The 17,163-nt window shown below is 42.6% G+C and overlaps 1 protein-coding gene across 2 annotated transcripts in view; it reads right to left on the bottom strand.

Moving 5' to 3' along the window:
* Positions 1-17,163, bottom strand: part of slc6a9 (solute carrier family 6 member 9) — a 73,168-nt gene that overhangs the window by 40,102 nt on the left and 15,903 nt on the right. Inside the window, exons 3-4 of one of the 2 annotated variants that reach the window (XM_084547396.1) lie at positions 15,172-15,300; positions 8,023-8,339 (exon numbers count right to left, since the gene is read on the bottom strand). In XM_084547396.1, the coding sequence (XP_084403522.1) occupies positions 8,023-8,052 (30 nt within the window). In that variant the 5' untranslated portion in view covers positions 8,053-8,339; positions 15,172-15,300. The remainder of the gene's footprint in view (positions 1-8,022; positions 8,340-15,171; positions 15,301-17,163) is intronic. The other variant, XM_084547395.1, reaches the window with a different exon arrangement.

Here is a 17,163-nt window from a genome sequence, read left to right as displayed (position 1 = left end):
CTTTGGTAGATAACAGTGTTTGCTTGCTGGGGTGTATAACCATATGACCACAGGAGTATACTATGAAGGAGCCTTGAAAATCTGTAAGCTTGCTCTGGGTTTCGATTTGATTTGGGCTTTATCTACCTAACAAACTTATTTTTTTTTTTTTTTAAGTTTCCTGCCTCGCAGCATGACATCTTAACATTACACTCATTGACCTGCCTCAACACTGAAGACCTAATCTCACAGGGAGTCGTGCCTTGGCTTATTACATCTTCTGCAATCTATATATCTGTCCCTTAGAGCAATTAGGTTAATATGTCTTCACCTCTCATTAGCTCAGCATGCCTGTGATGGGATGTCTGACTGTGAAAGGGGCCTTGAACTGAAGGAGGCATCGATAAGCCCGACTTTCTCTTCCATCCTGACTGGCTCATGCGAGGCAAAAGCCGAGAGAGTGCAGGGCAGAGCAGTCGTGGGAGAAGACAGGGTGGAATAAGGGAAGGGAAGAGCAGCGAGCAGAGAACTTCACAGGGTTGAGGTTTACAATAGGACAAGCACCGCAGGAGCTACAGAGCAGGAGAAAAGGGAAGAGACACAAAAAGATCAGTTTTGCAACAGCAGTTCGCCTTTGTCCACTGCAACAAAAGGATAAAAATGTGTTGAAGCGCAGTTGGAGGGAAAATCAGTCCAAAACTCGCAGCTCTTTAACTGGAAGCGAGGAAAGAAAGTGTTTCAGAGGAGAAAACATGAAAAACATCAGCTGCAGAGCAAATATATAAAAACAAAACGGAAGAGAAACTCTGAAGAGTGATGGGGAATTGGGATTCAAATGGGTGAGTGATGTTTGTCCAGCAGTCCAGTTGACCTGAACTGGACACGACCTGGCCCAGCCAGCCTCTGGGCACCCAGGGGAGAAAGACGAATGACGAAGAGGAAAACAAAAGAGTAAAAAAAAAAAGGGAGAACAGAGAGACATTTCCAACGCTTGGTTTAACCTGAAGTTTCCATGATAATTTCTCCACCCATCCCCCGACCCCCCCATCCCTCGTTGCTTTGGCTGGGAGGGCCCCAGCTGTTCGGTCTGTATAAATAGCGTGAGGCTTCGGCTCGGACCCCCGGGGAGAGCGGGGCTCATTGGAGAGAAGGCATGGGAACAAATCGGGCGGGAAAAAGCACACAACATACACATTTTGACAAACATATGGGACCTTTGCTGGGTATGAAAGTGAGGGACATGTGAGGGAAGTTGGCCTCACGTGGCAGAAGTCACTGTCGCAATTAAAATGTGACGAGAGCAGAGGAGCAAAGAAACAGGCAGAGATACGAAACGCTGTCTCCGTTCATTAGAAAGACGAGGCTCCGTCCTAGGTGCCGCTGCTTCGGCTTCATATAGAAACAGATAGAAACACCAAAAGCCAAAAATGTCTTAGCAATGTGCCACATACTAGGGCTCAGTGCAGGGTGCAGGTTTGATTTCTTTTACTTTTAATAGGGTTTACATCCCGTTTCTCTCCACTGACATCTATCAGACAAAGGCGGAAAAGGCCAGAAAAATATGTGAAATAATAAAAAGCAAGCATGTGCTACAGTAGGATGTAAGGTTTACTGGAACGGGCAGAACAATTCTGTTCTGTTGTCAAAGTTGTCAGGCACCAAAGGCTGATGGGCAAATGTTGTCTCTCTGGTCAGAGTGGAAGCAGGCTGTTCATATCAAAAGCCCCTTTTAGAAAAATCACTAAATAGTCTCTAAATATAAAATAAAATATAAAACATGTCCTTAATGAGAAGTGGAATGATTTATTTTCTAAAAGTTCACAAATTTAAATGTGTGTTCGTGTGTTTGTCTTAGTCTTCCATGGTAGTAGAATACAGACGTTTGGGTTCAGAGCATTTTTAGACACTTTAACGATGAACTGGGGTTGGTAAATTCATAGATGCTAAAAATAATAGTTTTTTCTTTCAAATTGTGTTTATGTAATAATGTACATTTTCAATAGAGGTTTAACTTGTGTTTTCAGGAAAATATTTATTTCAAATTATTCTCAAAAACATCGTGGTTCACGGCTCATCTCACACCTTTTGGTCTCTGGTGAATCTGTTTTTAAATCTGCATTTTCATGTCAACAGTGTATCACGTGCGAACGGTGTCAACAGACAGTTACCGACCAACTCTGCTGTGTAAAGTGTTTTAGCGTCTTTCAGATCATTGCCTTATAGCCCACAGCTTTGGAGTTTTTTAATCTCACTGCTTTCATGAACCCGGACGCAGCTGGAAATGTCAGAAGGGGAAAACTAAAATAAAAGGGTCAATTTAGTGACTATCTTCTGATCGCTGTAGAGCATCTAGCAGCTCAGGAGCCTGTTAAAAGACAATATTATTCACGTTTGTTGGGTAGAAATAAGACTGGAGAAGAACAGTCACTATAAACAATATAAATGCTCCTCCATTTTTAAAGCCTGCAGTGTTGTGCCTAGTATACGTTTAAAAAAGAATGGCTGTTTTGTGCATCATCGCCCAGTGATCTAATTATTTTGCAGAGTGAAAAAAAAAATAATAATAAAATACATCAGCTGTGCTCCAGCAGAGCTGCACCTGGATCTGTCACATTTGACCAGAATCAACGTGGCGACTTGGAACTTTTCCATAATAATTCAAAAGCCAAAAAGCTTTATTTCATCAGACAGATGTACCCCTGATGTTACTGATCACGTGTCTGAAAGGGGCTAAAGAGGAGGAAACACAAAGTGGAGGAAGAGTGATAAATAACACATGGGAGGTGTGTGTAAGCAGGAGAGGGCTGTCAAGCCCTGAGAAAAGCAGACCCCCCCATGTCCCAGGCTTATAGCTGCATTCAGCACCCACATACACACACAGCCAGGGAGCAGGTTGGGTTCAAGCGCAACAAATTACCTAAATATGGTTCTGAAAGGGCCTTTGAAAAGAGTTCAATTGGAAACCATTGAAAATGATAATAATACAAAAAGAATCTGGAGGAGATTTAGGAGCCCCGTTGTGCAGACACAATGTCAGAGCCCTGTCCATAATTTCACCAACTTCAGTGGACGAGAGAGGAAGAGTGTGAACACCCCTATTGGGAAACTGGCTTGTCTTTTTTATGGAGTTGTAGGGAGGGAGACCCATTAAACCAGGAAAAGAAGGGGAGAGGAAGAAAATCAGAACGAAATTTTCAGCCTGAGTGGTTTTTCCAAAGGAAATCTAAAGGTCTTAAAGACAATGGAGGCCTTTTTTCCCTCTTTGCTATGTGTGTGAGTGTGTGAACATACACGGGAGGTTGGTTGGTGGCGGGTTACCTTTTCAAGAGAACCCAGCAGTGGACGTGTTTGGCATCTGTGGCCCTTGTTCCTCAATTGTACGCTCGCCACAGTGGCTGCTGTTAAGCCGACGCTGGGCGCTGCCTGTGCCCCGTAAGGATGTTTGTATTGTTTTGTTGTCCCTCCTCCCCCCTTTCTCATTGAACTGTTCAGTTAGGGGGGTGGAGTGAAATCAGAAAGAGAAATCATGTCTGACTTCTCCCTCTACCAGCCCTCTGAGCTCTCTGTGCATCTCTATGCTCACATCTGTTTGTTGGCTCCTCGCCCCAAAGGCAGTGAACACGGTTGCTGAGCACTACTCTTAACTAAACTGAGTGGCAACTCAATATGTTTCTTACATAAGTACTGAGAGAGAGATAGTGGGAGAGAAACTGTCTGGTTTCACCTGCAATAAGAAGGCAAGATGCAAAAAAATATGTGGCCAGCAGGAAACAATTTTTTTTTTTAATAGACTCAACACATGCCCAATGAATCCAGCCCCTTGACTACAACATGGTCTCCTTTAATCACATTTGTGAAAGTGTAAAAGTCTCTGCCTGAAATCACTAAACAAGATTGTCATTGGATTATTTTGTCACGTTAAGCAAACTCGTGTGCGATTATCGCTGTGTGTAAATACACAGACCGTTCATGTGTCTTCTCCGGGGTGAGGATGGGTTACACATTTAGAAGTAGTTGCGCAGATATCTGAAATATGTGTATATGAAAGTGTGAACTCTACGTGCGTGTTCCCTGACTGTGTGGAGGGTTGGGGCTGTGGGTCCCACTATTTCATTCCCTTCAGTTTCCACTTCACGGCCTGCGGCACGCATTAGCCGCACGAGCCCTGGCAGAGGGCGCATGCACATGCACAATGCGGAACGCGCTCTTTCTCTCTTGCTACCACACATACTTTATGCGTAGGTGTGATTTCACTCACCTGCTTGAGCAGGGGCCCCCAAAAGTTTGAGCCAATAACCCTCTCTACACTGCAGCTGTGCGAGTTCAATTCAAGCCTGCGCCCTCTGCTGCATGTCAGTCCTCCCTCCTCTCACACCCCATTACTTCCTCTTTCCGCTGACAACAATCCAATAAAAACACATACGTATAAATTTTAATGAATGCAAGATAATAACTGGGAGTGAAGTTGGGACCAACTGTGCTTCCGTCTGTATTTAAACATATATAAAGGCTGTACAATAGTGCAGGATGAGCCGAGGCATGTCACTATTTACATCACTATTCCCACCTTCTTTTCCGCTGGGTGAGGTTTGACTGGCACTCTGACATCATCTCATTGATTGCTCCTCATCTTCTACGTTTTAACTGCACCAGAGGGGAGAATTAGTCCCGCCGACTTATCTCAAGGTGCTTAAATGCGACGGAATGTTGCCGAAGAAATGCAGTCATTCAAGACAGTTGAAAAACGTTTAAAAAGTCTCGACAAGGCTCAATTAAACCATTAATGTCATTATCCTGACAGCCCCAGCTCACGTCTAACCTTCAAAAAGACGACAGGGATGCGCAAAGTATAATATTTGTGCCACAATAACCAAGTGAGGAACCCCGTCTGAGATCTGTGATTCAACTGTTTTAGTTGACTGTCATTTATCATGTGAAATACAGACATTTGGTCTGCAGTTTCTGATTTAATATTTGGTGAATTTGGACTGTACAGAACGAGACATCCTCTTGGGGTCTATTTTAGTACATTTTACAGACAGCACAAACCTGAACAATAAACGTAGCATTAATTAGAATTACACACTCTTAAAGCCTCCTCCCAGCAAACATCAGTCTCTCTCAACACCATAGATTGCACTATGAACGACTGCTGCCAAATTGTGCACTAATTCATATCAGTGGTTACTTTAAGTTGACTACAACACTGCTTCCCCACAGGTCTGATACCTGCATACAAGTACACCACACAGGCAGGCATTCGGTGTTAACAGGCTCAGATGTGGAATTAAGGAATCTAGGTCAAAAAGGACTGAATTGGGCCAGTAGTTTAGGTTCTAAGTGCAGTAGTTTGTTGTTTTATTCTCGCAACTGTCAAGGCAGAAACCAGATTTAGTAGCAGTGAGAATTAAAAAGTGGATAAACTGGGACCCTGCTTCGAGAGTGTGTTGTAACAACAATTTGAGAACAGTATATGAAACTTTTTGTGTCACATGTGACATGTTAAAAGGTTTAACAGAACTCATGAGAATATGGTTCAGTAAGTTGTCAGTTCACAGCAGACAGAGCTTTGAGTCCGATTAGAGTTGCAGATAAGAAAACAAACCCAACTTTAAAAAATCGTACATTAAAATGCTTGCCAATGTCTAACTCTGATCCAAAGCCAAGCTTAGGTGACCTCTTCCTCCAATTGGCATTGATAGTGATGGAGGGGCAGCTGTGGTCTGCACAGTCAGACGTACGAATACAGCGCTGAGCAGACAAATAAGCAAAACCTCAGCCCAACTCCTCCTCCTTCTCCTCCTACTCTCATATCCCTACACATACATCTAAACCGCCGACATTTTAAAGACTACCAGCGTAAAAGACGTAACTAAGGAGGAAAAACAAAGAGACAGCTATCCGTCCAGTAAAAGCTTGTGCCAGGGCACCATCTGCTCATCCGCCCAGTGGAAGTGGTGGCTTCCAGGGCAATCAAAGACAGCGCAGGAAGATTGAGGAGATGGGGCTCCTTTTGACCGCTGTGAACGAGCAGGGGAATTAAGTTTGGACAGAAAGAGAGTCCCGGCAGAAGGCTATCGGCCGAGCCAAGCGGTAGCAGGAAGCGAGCGCCTTGTGTGTGCCGAGATTTACGGTGACTGGTCCATCCACCAACCATCTGGGCCCGTATAAATAAATGCAACCAGAGTGTAACAAAGGGCAGGAACTTCCCAAAAAAAAAAAAAAAAAAAGAAGCGGTAAAGCAATTTTCACATTTTGGAAATAGAGGAAGTCGAGATTAATGGATGCGAAACAACAATGTTTTCCTAAAATCTTGTTTTGAAGGAGAATAGGGGTGAAGGAGAAGAGACAGAAAGGAACAACAACAAGATTCTGTCACTGTCACACAAAGGCACACACACTTTCTTTCATCTGTTGTTGATGTCTCCGAGCCACAACTGACATCACTGTCCACAACTGCTGAAGACAACGGCCCCAGCCATGAGAAGTGACCAGTCACAAGACGAGCTCCACAGAAGTGTGCATAAGCTGTTGTCCTCTGTCACTACGGGAGTCGTTGTTCAATTTACAGAAGGAAGCAGTAAAAAAGACTTGCTGCCTGTTGCCAACAGCACAGTGTGATGTGGATTACACCACTTTATGTAGCTTTCCCACATTTGAGTCACAGCAGAATTGCGCTGCATTATATCAAATAGTTTACCTTTTATACTGTGTCTGAGAGATTTGTTTTACATGCAAAACACCTCATGGATTCACAGAATAACACATCAAAGTTTCACTCATTATTGGTGAACAACTCTCTAGTGGCTCTGAGGAGTCGGGGTAGTGATTACAGACATATAGATGCTACAGCTGATTCATCTTCCCTGACAAACACTTGTGAGTGTGTGAGGGGAAATAAGAGGCGCTGTGTATTCAAACATTCCTCTTGAGTCAATTTTAAATTACTTTTGAATCCCATTACAAGCTGTATCCAAACTCACTGAACTTGTGTTTGTAACTTTCAAGCCGTGCCTAACTATTCCAAAGACTGATTGGCAATCTGTCCCCTAACCCTAACGCACCCAGAAAAAAAAGTTATGAGAGCGAGAATTAAATCTCTATCCTCCAACCACCTTCAAATCTTCCGAAAGAGACTGCCGAGGAGAGAGCAGGCGAGACTGATAAAGTCCCTCTCTCAAGTTCAGACGGCCCGTGTGCATTTTAACGTGGATATGTATCTTGAAAGGACGCGGCGTGGGAGAAAAAATGTCATCAGGGAGGAAAGCAAGGCTTCAAACAAGCGAGAATGTCAGAAGGGAGTCGGAGCTCAGACTTTGTGTTTATCGCCGTCTCAAGACAGACTGAAGGACTAGGACTGAAGGGAGAGAGAGAGAGAGAGAGAGAGAGAGAGAGACAGAAGGAGAAGTGACCTGACTGCCAATGACGCCAAACCTCTATTTAAAGCTTCGCCAGGCCTGACACTGACACATTTACCTCTTGGCCCCATCTCTTATCAGCCGCCAAAAAACACTGAAAACATGTTTACTGATTGCCACAGCTGCAAAAATGAGATTACCGGAGTACAGTAAACGTAGAGCGATGAGCGGGGAGATTCTACGACTGCAAATGAGGACAAAGTTTGGGAACTTTTCGGGATGGTGTTTAGTTTGGTGATGTGTAGTTAGCTGGGGAGCAGCAGGGAATGACAGCTTGGCACTCCAACGCCAACAGAACAAACTCTCAGCTATTCAGTTTATTAGTCGGTGAAAACTCGTGAAACTTTAAGAAGATGATCATAAAAACAAGAGTAAATCAGAGTGTGTGAGTGTGAGTATAACCCTCTACTATTGAAGATAAAAGCCTAATGAGTGATCACACAGAGCACTGAAACAAAAAAAAGAACCCAAACCTGGCCTCTGATTCAGGAAAAGAGGAGGCAAGGAGTCAGTCAACTGGTGGACCAGCGACTGCATCCGACCAGCGCGGTACAGCTGAGATGTGTTTGCACCCATGTGTTTTCACAAGTGTGTGCACAACTGTTGACTGAAAAGTAAAACTTACCAGGATCCCAGCAAACTGCTTCTCTTCCATCCTTCAGGACCTTGTCGGCAAAGATCCTCTCTGCTGCCGTCGCTGCCTCTCTCTCTCTCTCTCTTTCTCTCTCTCTCTCCCTCTCTCTCTCCGGGATGGACTCGTCTGCCTGTTGGAGTTGGAAGTTTTCTGAGGTGGCCGAGGTTCGCTCGAGTGTCTTCACCCCGTCGCGTCGCTCGCTTCTGTCTCTGCTCCCCCTCTTTCCTCTCCTGCGTTGTTTGCGAGTGTAGCTGGAGTGGCGTCGCTGCTTTGTGTTAATTCTGCCCTAATCCAGAAACTTTTCTATGCTGTGAAAAGAACATGTGACAGGCAGAGAGGGGTGGGGAGCGGGGAGAGGGGAAGGAGAGGGGGGAGGCAAGGCAACACTTTTTAGTTACTTGTCTCCTTGGCCACGTTCAAAACAGTTCCCCAGTACACGACCAGCTCGGAGGTGCAGAAATGAAAATACAGCGTCAACAAAGTTCAATTAACCGACTTCTAAGGAAACGCCGAGAAAAGGATGCGGAGAAAGAATTTTGAAAACCTGTAGTAACAGATTTGCATTTTGTAGCACAGCAGCTGCCATAACAAAGTGCCCTTTTGTGTAAAGAGATTAACTGTTAGGGAAACGTTTAGACTGCCCATTGACTACTGCTGTATGAAAGCCAAACTGGGAAAAGAACACTCCGCCTGGACTTAGAAGAAAGTGGCAGAAAATACTTTCGGATTGAGTGAAAAGTTTTCCAGAAATGCTCATCTTTTTTGGTTTGCCCTCGTTTTTTGCTCCCTCCCTGGAAATGGGTCACCTGTGATCAATATGAACAGTATTTTCAAAGACGTTACACTACTGTTTGTGAGAGAAAGCATGGTGTTATCTAAAGGCATATAGTTAATCCAAGGATTATTTCCATTTACTGACACATTTGCAGATTCTCCTCTTGATTGACTCACTAACAGTTTGGTCTATAAAATGTGTCTGTTTTCCCAATGACTAAGGTGACAACTTCAAAAGGCTTACTGTATGTCAAACCAACAGTCCAAGACACAAAGCCGCTTATTGGAAAATAAAAACAAGACATAAAACAGAGAAAAGCACCAAATTCTCACACTGGATACAATATTTCTTAGCAGTCAGTTATCAAATGTTTAATCCTATCACTTGCCGTGTCAGACAGGCGTAACTCTGCAGCATCGAGCTCCATCACTGACTCAGTGAATAGAGAAAACTCTAAACAGTGAACTAAAAGCACTCAAAGGAGACAAAACAAATTGGCCAAATATAGCCACCATTCAGTGTCACACTCGCATATAAACACACACGCATGCACACACTCAGCCTGTCACGTGTACAGGAGCCTACAGGGACTCAAAAAGGCCCCGGGACATCCATCATACACAGCACGCTGCACACTGATGAAAAGATGACAAGAAACAAAACTGGGTTAAAAACTCAACCTTACCATTCACGAGAGGATGTTTGCATAAAAAGAAGAAGAAGAAAAAAACAACAAAATAAAGAAAACACCAACTTCTACGTAAGGAAACAGGACTAGCTCAGTTGTGAGAAACAAACTGGTGCCAAGACTGCCGTCGATTATGAGACCACAGCGTTCTGTCTGCATCCCACTGGTTGACTCTACTAATGTATGTACACAAGGGTTGAGCCAAGCCGATTGGGCAATCACAGGAGGAGTGGCAGCGAGAAGTTACACCGAACTCACCCTGAGATCTGACGTGTCTGTTAGTTCTCCTGCTGCCTAAACAACTAGCACCCAAGCACAGGCTGTATAAGTTGCCATAGCAGAACCTTGACATTGACATAAACCTACAGTTAATGATGAATTGAATGCTGTGATGTCTGGCCACACAGCAGCAAGTAAAGGTTTCATTTTGTAAGTCAAGGAGCTTGACTACAGAGGCTCAGGATTTGCATCAGAGAATGCAAAACGTTGCACTCAGTAAGGACTGCAGACGGAACACACGTGCCTGTCCAGACTCCAGACTTAAGGATGAGAGGAAGTCTGTCAAAAACTTACTGTGCTTACACAACCTTCATTTTCACCACCTCATCTGTACGAACCATGCCCAGGGTCACTTGTTCTACGATGGCAGGTAAAATGTGCTACTGGGGATGTATGTACTAACCATTGCTCCCACTGTTGTCCGCACTTCTGTCAGCTTAAGTGTAAGGATCTGAGAAATTTAGGCTCTAGAAGTTGTACAAACTATTCCAGTCAAAATTAACGCAATAACACAAATATCACAACTTTTCTAAGACGCGATTAGCACAAACATCTTTTAAAACATCTTTTTATTACAATCAATCACACCCAAGCAATGTTTGTGAGGTCTGGAAGCACTCAATGCAGCAGTAACGCTGTGAAAAGCAAGCAGAATGTGAAGTGCAGTTGTAATAAATTATTTTTTCTTGCAGAGGAAAGTAATACGCCCTATAGCCTTAAACCTGACGAAAATCCCAAAAGAAGTAAAAGGAAGCCAGCAGAAGTGAAGGAAAGGTGTTTTTTCCAACAGGAAGTTCAGCTTCAAAGCCGTGCCGGATGTTTCTCTCAACAAGAACTAAGTTATCTACGGTTGCTGTTGACGTGAACAATCCCAGTTACCACCAGATCAAACATAAACACACGTGGACAAAATTGTTGGTGTGCTTCCATTAAAGAAAGGAAAGGTCACTGAAATAACTTGAAACTGACATGATTGTGGTTCAACTGAATCATTTAAGAAACAAACTAATAAGAGCTAAGGAGAGAGTTGTACATATTATTCAGAAGTTTAAGGTCCACAGGACTGCAAAAGGCAAATTGATGACAAACTGAAGCGATGGTTAATACGAATAGTAACCAAAGAGCCGAGAACAACTTCCAAAGAGACTCCAAAGTGCAAGGTACATCAGTGTCAGATTGTACCATCCGTCGCTGTTTGAGCCAAAGTGGACTTAATGTAAGACAGCCGAGGAGGACTCCACAGTTGAGTTGGAATGTCCTGTCCTTTTGACAGGTGAGACAAAACTGGAACTTTTTAGCAAGTCCAATCAGCTCTATGATCACAGACGCAAAAATGAAGTAAACAAAGAAAAGAACACTGTACCTACTGTGAAACATGGAGGAGCCTCCACTGGGGCTGCTATGCTGCATCTGACACAGGGGGTTTGAATCTAATCTGTACAGTGCAGTCTCAAGACTATCAAGGCATTCTGGATCGAAATGTGCCCAGTGTCAGAAAAATAAAGTTAGGGGTACCATCATTTTTATCCAGGCCAGTTTGATTAGTTTGTTTTTAAAATTATTCTGTTGAACCACAATTCAAAATCAATGTCTGATTTTTCATTAGTTAGTTTTCCGAAATGTTTTACTTATTACTACTTTTGGCAGTTTTAAGTTATTTTCATGACCATCTGGGGTTTTTCTTTCTTTAACGGAAGGGTACCTGATTTCTGAGCATCAGAACATGAGATGTTGATAAAAGTACGAAAAACTGTGATTATATACTTAAATCTGTTCACTCCCCAAATACAAACACAATAAAGACCCACCTTAAGGCACATTAACAGTTAAAGGTGTGCTTTAGTGTGGTTCACATATTGAATACGCAAAAAATACAAATAGAATTCAATTTACACAGAGTAAAAGTGTCATTTTGCCCAGCTGCTAATTGTCAGCACCTACTTTACATTTTCCTCCCGACAACATCTATGGCCAAAGTGTCCCTGAGCAAGGCACTCAGCACCCAACCTTCTGCCCACTGCTTCAGGCGCACTGTTTTTTAACAGTTCTTTCCTTGTTTTTGTGCACACTTGGCCAATAAAGCTGATTTGCATTTATGCAAAGCACTATGCAAAGGTGAGGAAAACACCAAATTCTTGCGTTCACTGCACAGCAACTAGCAGAAAATCAGATCCACAGTCCTCTAAAAAAAATAAAATAAATAAGAAATGCTGTCAAGTCATCAGGCAGAATGTCTCTGACAAACTTAAAAGTCAAATTAGATTTGTATAAGGCAGCTTTTCCAGTGTAATTGAGTTTTATTTTTTAATTTGTTTTAATAAATGTGACTGAGTAGATTGTAATGAAGGCAATTAAGGAACTATGAATAAAACAGCCCCTTGATAGCTTCTTTCATCAATGAAATTGCGAGTAAATTATTAAATAGTTTAATGGAGGTGGGTGAAGAAGGAACCAGCTCTATTGGACAGATTAATGCAAAACTTTGGACATGGTTACCAGGGGATAAAGTAATAAACTGAAATGATCTGACTAAAGCACAGCTCCTCCAAGACTTTGGTTATAGGCCAAATACTAAGTAATCTTAGCACTGTGTTGTGCTTTCTGCATCCACAAGTACAGATAAGATTTTATCTTCATAGAAAATCTACGTGCCAGTGTGTCATGATGCATGGCTACTACGCTTCAGTGCTAACAGATATGCATGCATTGTCCAAGCGGACTTGAAATTAACACAGTACGAACTATACGTTGTGGTGTCTGCGGCTGTCTGTATGCAAGGGAGTGTAACTGAGGCCGTACACTGTGGTCGTTTAGTACTAAACTGCCTCTTTTTAAGTTTCACCCAACCCCAGTCCTTGTTTCTCTAAAGCCTCTTCTTTCCTTGTCTTGGCACTCTGGCTATCCATGCCTTTGAGGTCAAATTTGTTCAAAAAGGTGACAGATGATTTACACCAAGGCGACAAAACTAGCAAGTGATATTCTAGACGGTGCAAAAGTCCCGGCTCAACGTCCGGCCGAAACAAAGGTTCTTTCTCGAGCTCTGACAGGAAAAAAACAGCGCTAAGTTAATACGGTCACAATCACACACAGCAAAGAGAGGTTTAGCTTATGCAGTTTAAGGTCATCCCTCCTGGCCCCGAAATATTGACCTCCCGTCGGGGGACGACGCCACATGGTTATACATTAACTGCTATGACTATTTCTTTGTTGGGGCCCCATTTTCTGGGGACAAGACTTGTAGGGTCAAAGAACTGCAAGTCATGAGGCACGCAGTTAAAAGATAATTAGTTTAGCTTGTATTCGCAAAGGTTGCCTAACCATCCTTGGGGCAAATAACAAACAAAGGTGCAGACTTACTTTCTCTTATCTTACAGACAAGCGCAACACCAACCTTCTGTGCTCCTGAAACCATACAGCCCATTCTTGATTTGCATACTACATCTACACTGTGTGAGATCCCTTGGCCCCGTGTCTGACATGATGCACAACTCGGTGGAGTTCAACACAAAACAGCATCCATTATTGCTAGCTATGTTTACAATGCATCATATTGTCGGGCTTGCAAAGCGGCTGTGTCTGTTATCAATAAAGTCAATATGCAGCAGTATGATTGGGACTCCACAAGCTCTGTTTAGTCTTGATAGAGAGCTTCTTTCTCACTGTGCACAGAAATATGGCTAAGGAATTGTGACGGTGCTTTAAGCAGCCGCAAAATTACTTTGTGCAGCATGTAGTAAATAGAGCCAGCAAAATATGAGTCACTTTGGAGTCCTAAAAACATAGGAATTCTTAAAATAAGGCATTGGCATTGGGGATATGAAGATATGGAATTTCAAAATAAAGAGCACAAATCATGATTTTGCTTCTTAAATAGTGGCATTTAAATGATACTAGGTGCTGTGGAAGGAGAATGCAAATTATCTATAGCAGTAAATCTACCAGTGGAGAAAATAACAAAGGAATGTCGACTCTTTCTGAATGCCCTGCCAAGACAGTTGAGCTAAATTCACTGCTCGCTGCTAAATAGAGCATAGGGAACCTTTTCAGGCTCATTCTGATGCTAATCAATAAGGAGCCTCTGTTATAACAGAAACACACACAAGCACATATATATATGTGCGTATATATACCCGAGAAGGAGTTGACCTCTCTTATCTTTAAATGGAATGGAGACTTTGACCCAGAAACAACTCTAGAGACAATAACAATCCAACACACCTCAAGTCAAATACGAGACATAACAAATACATACCACACAACCAATTTAAACTATTACTGTATCTGGGAAAGAGTGTTAGTGTTTTAAAGCGACGAGGCCCTTTAAGTCTTTGGTCTCGTCTCAAGTTTCTGATCCTGGTTTTCTCCACTGTCACTTCAGTGCTTCCTCTGGGTCTTTCAGGCTCTGGGTTCTAAGAACCTTCAGGCGTTTTTGATTGCTATTTGATGAGGTTATTATTAGGTCCAGGAACAAGACCACACCCCATTCTATTTCCGGCACTTACCAATAAAGGTGTGTCTTAACCCTCTCCCTCTCAGTTCGTCTCATTTCTCAACCCCCACCTTCCCCACCCCTCTCTTTTCTTTACCTCCTCTTCCATCTTTTATTACAGGAACCTGAGGGACAAGGAGCTGAAGCTTCCTCTGTGTGCCCCCACCCAAAATCTCATTAACTCATTAACTGGGTTCCTCTGCATCTGAAAACCATCATCCTTCTACACATTCCACCCTTCTCATCCCATCCCTTTGACCCCTCTCATCTCTCCATCCATTTCCCTCACATCCTGTCTACCATTAAACCTCCTAGCATCAATTATGGTGTTACACTAACTTATACCCTGACAATCATGTGGGGTAAATCATTACCAATCATGTGCATTTCATACACAAAGGTGAAAGGAAGAGCTGTTTTTCTGGGCTCATGTTGTTTTAGCAATACACAGTTCTCACAGGATTGTGACAGCACACGTCTGGTGTACGACAACAGATTAAATTACCACTTATATCATTTACCTTCACAGTTTATAATAAAACACAGAGGGGGAACACTTTGGAGCATATTTTGCTAATAGCACGTACATTTACTTTTTGAAGTTAGGACTTTTACTTGTGGAGTGGATGTACAAGTAAAGGATCCAAATACTTCATCCACCACAATTGCTGCTAAACTGTCCTGTACTTAGCACAAAGCTTTGATAAAAACACTGTACACTAGCTGCTCAGCACCAAATGGATGACAGAGAACGTTAGCGGCTCACTGAGGGACACGGTGAACCACTTAGCTGCACAAGAGCTAGACAGCATGAATTAAGCAGAGCTAAAAAGGGAATGTATATTGAACTTAATATACAGTGGGTTAGGAAAAGCATGTCACCAACTACATGCCAAATTTCTCCTGTACCTGCTGGATGAGTAGATGGGTAACTTCTTGCTGACACATTTCCTATATCTATAGCAATTACATGCCAATGCTGTGTCTGTGAAGGCTCTCAGACATCCAGGTCTGTGTTTGCCGCTGGTACTGATACCCCTAAGTGATTAAAGAAAATGTTTACCTTAACGCTACCCTTGAAAGTACATTTTGCTGCAGCAGTGCAACTTAAGAACATAGTGAACATGACATAAAAAGGCATACAGCTAAGTTAACTAGTAGATGTATATGCAGAGGTTATCAGTCATATAGGTCATTGTATATACAAAAGACTAAGCTAAAACAAGGCCAACCGGACGTCGTGGTGACTGGTAGAGAGGTGGTGGTGGGGTTTTAATCAGAACATCTGTGGATGGTGCCCACTTGAAACTCACATGACTAGTGCCTGTAACAACCAGATACTTAGTCATTGGAAGGATCTTTTTAGATTCTGTTGGTTCTCTAACAGCCAACTAATGGCCACAGACTCCAGTCTCACGGTGTGAACAGTGGGTGCAAAGACAGCTGTTAAGACTGTGTTGTAAATTGATAGCAGACTGGATCTCTGTCCACCTGCCCTGTTCAGAGATGGGTTTTCCAGTTTAACATGTATGGCTTCCTTTACTCCTCATTCAAACCACCCGTCTTTTCGGGCTAGAAAAGTGTTTTTCAAGTGTGCACCACCCACAGGTGTTCCTAACAAAACCTCAACTCCACCAGTGATTTAGAACTGAAGAAGTTACTTGGTAAAATGTCTTCATGACACCCAACAAGTCCAGTTGCTCTTGTTTTGGGTTTGTAGATTAGGAGTAAAACTCTTGGCTTTCAATGTTCCATTGGAGCCAATCTGTAGTAAGGTCTACTTTGACTGGTATCTATTGTGTTCATTGTTATGTATGGAAAATATTGCAAAACCAGCCAAGTAACATTCCATTTTGTCAATACCAACTGACTTGCAAAGTGACTTTCTTCCAACCTCGATAATCTTAATGTCCCCAGAAATGTCGACCATGTAGCCATCATTTAAATTCTGCTGTAGTTAGCAAGCCATTATAAATATTTCAGCTTTATTTCTGAGAAGTCAGGGTTTGTCTATGATTTCAACACATGGGCAGGTCTACACATGCCAGTACCCACTAGTATGGGGAAGCTGCTGGTCACAAATACCAATGTGAACAGTATGGAAAACACGCAGCTTGTGATAAATCATCTAACTGAATGCAGTTGACAGCTCTCTGTCTTGAATGTGGCTGCTAAGCTAATGCTGGAATCAAATTAATTAACCTGTTCTCCTAGTCAGTGAAGCTGAATCATTTTCACATTTCACTGCAGGTAAAACACAAGAGGAACAAACACTTTTTAACTTACATCTAAACATCCTATAAAGCCAGGCCTAGATCGAGGCTCAGGACTGATGCCTTATTAAACATTTTTGTTAGTAAGTCCTACCTCTATCTCCGTAAAATGATAAACCCGTGATAAATACGTGTTGACCACAGGAAACTTTAAAAGGGTGACTCACAGAGACAAAACAAAGAGAATTACCACCTAACTGTAGCCCCAGTTATAAGTCAGTACAGATCTCTGAGAGAAACGCCATTTTATTCTGTCTACATTGCAGTTGTATGTATGTCAAAATGACGACAGTTTGATTTGATTTGATTAGAGTTCAGTGTCATTGTTCCCAAAAACCTTCTTTCCAGCAGCAGCAGCAGACAGACAGTTGCTCTTAGTTCTGTTAAACGTGTAATATAAAAAATGGTTGGTAAGGATCTTTTGTTTCTGGTGGCAGTCACTGTTGTTTTTTTAGCCCTGAGATCACATTTACCATGATATTTGTGTCTTGCAATACTTAAGTCAGTGTAGAGAAAGAGTAAGGAAAGATTATTCCTAAAAACAGCAACTAGTTATTAACACAGCGCAGGAATACAACGAACTGGCAGTGTGGCAATGGCTGTGGCAATGGCACGAACAAATGCTCCT

The sequence above is a fragment of the Chelon labrosus genome (assembly GCF_963514085.1).
Source record: "Chelon labrosus genome assembly, chromosome: 6".
Classification (NCBI taxonomy): domain Eukaryota; kingdom Metazoa; phylum Chordata; class Actinopteri; order Mugiliformes; family Mugilidae; genus Chelon; species Chelon labrosus.
This window is presented reverse-complemented; position numbering and strand designations above follow the sequence as displayed.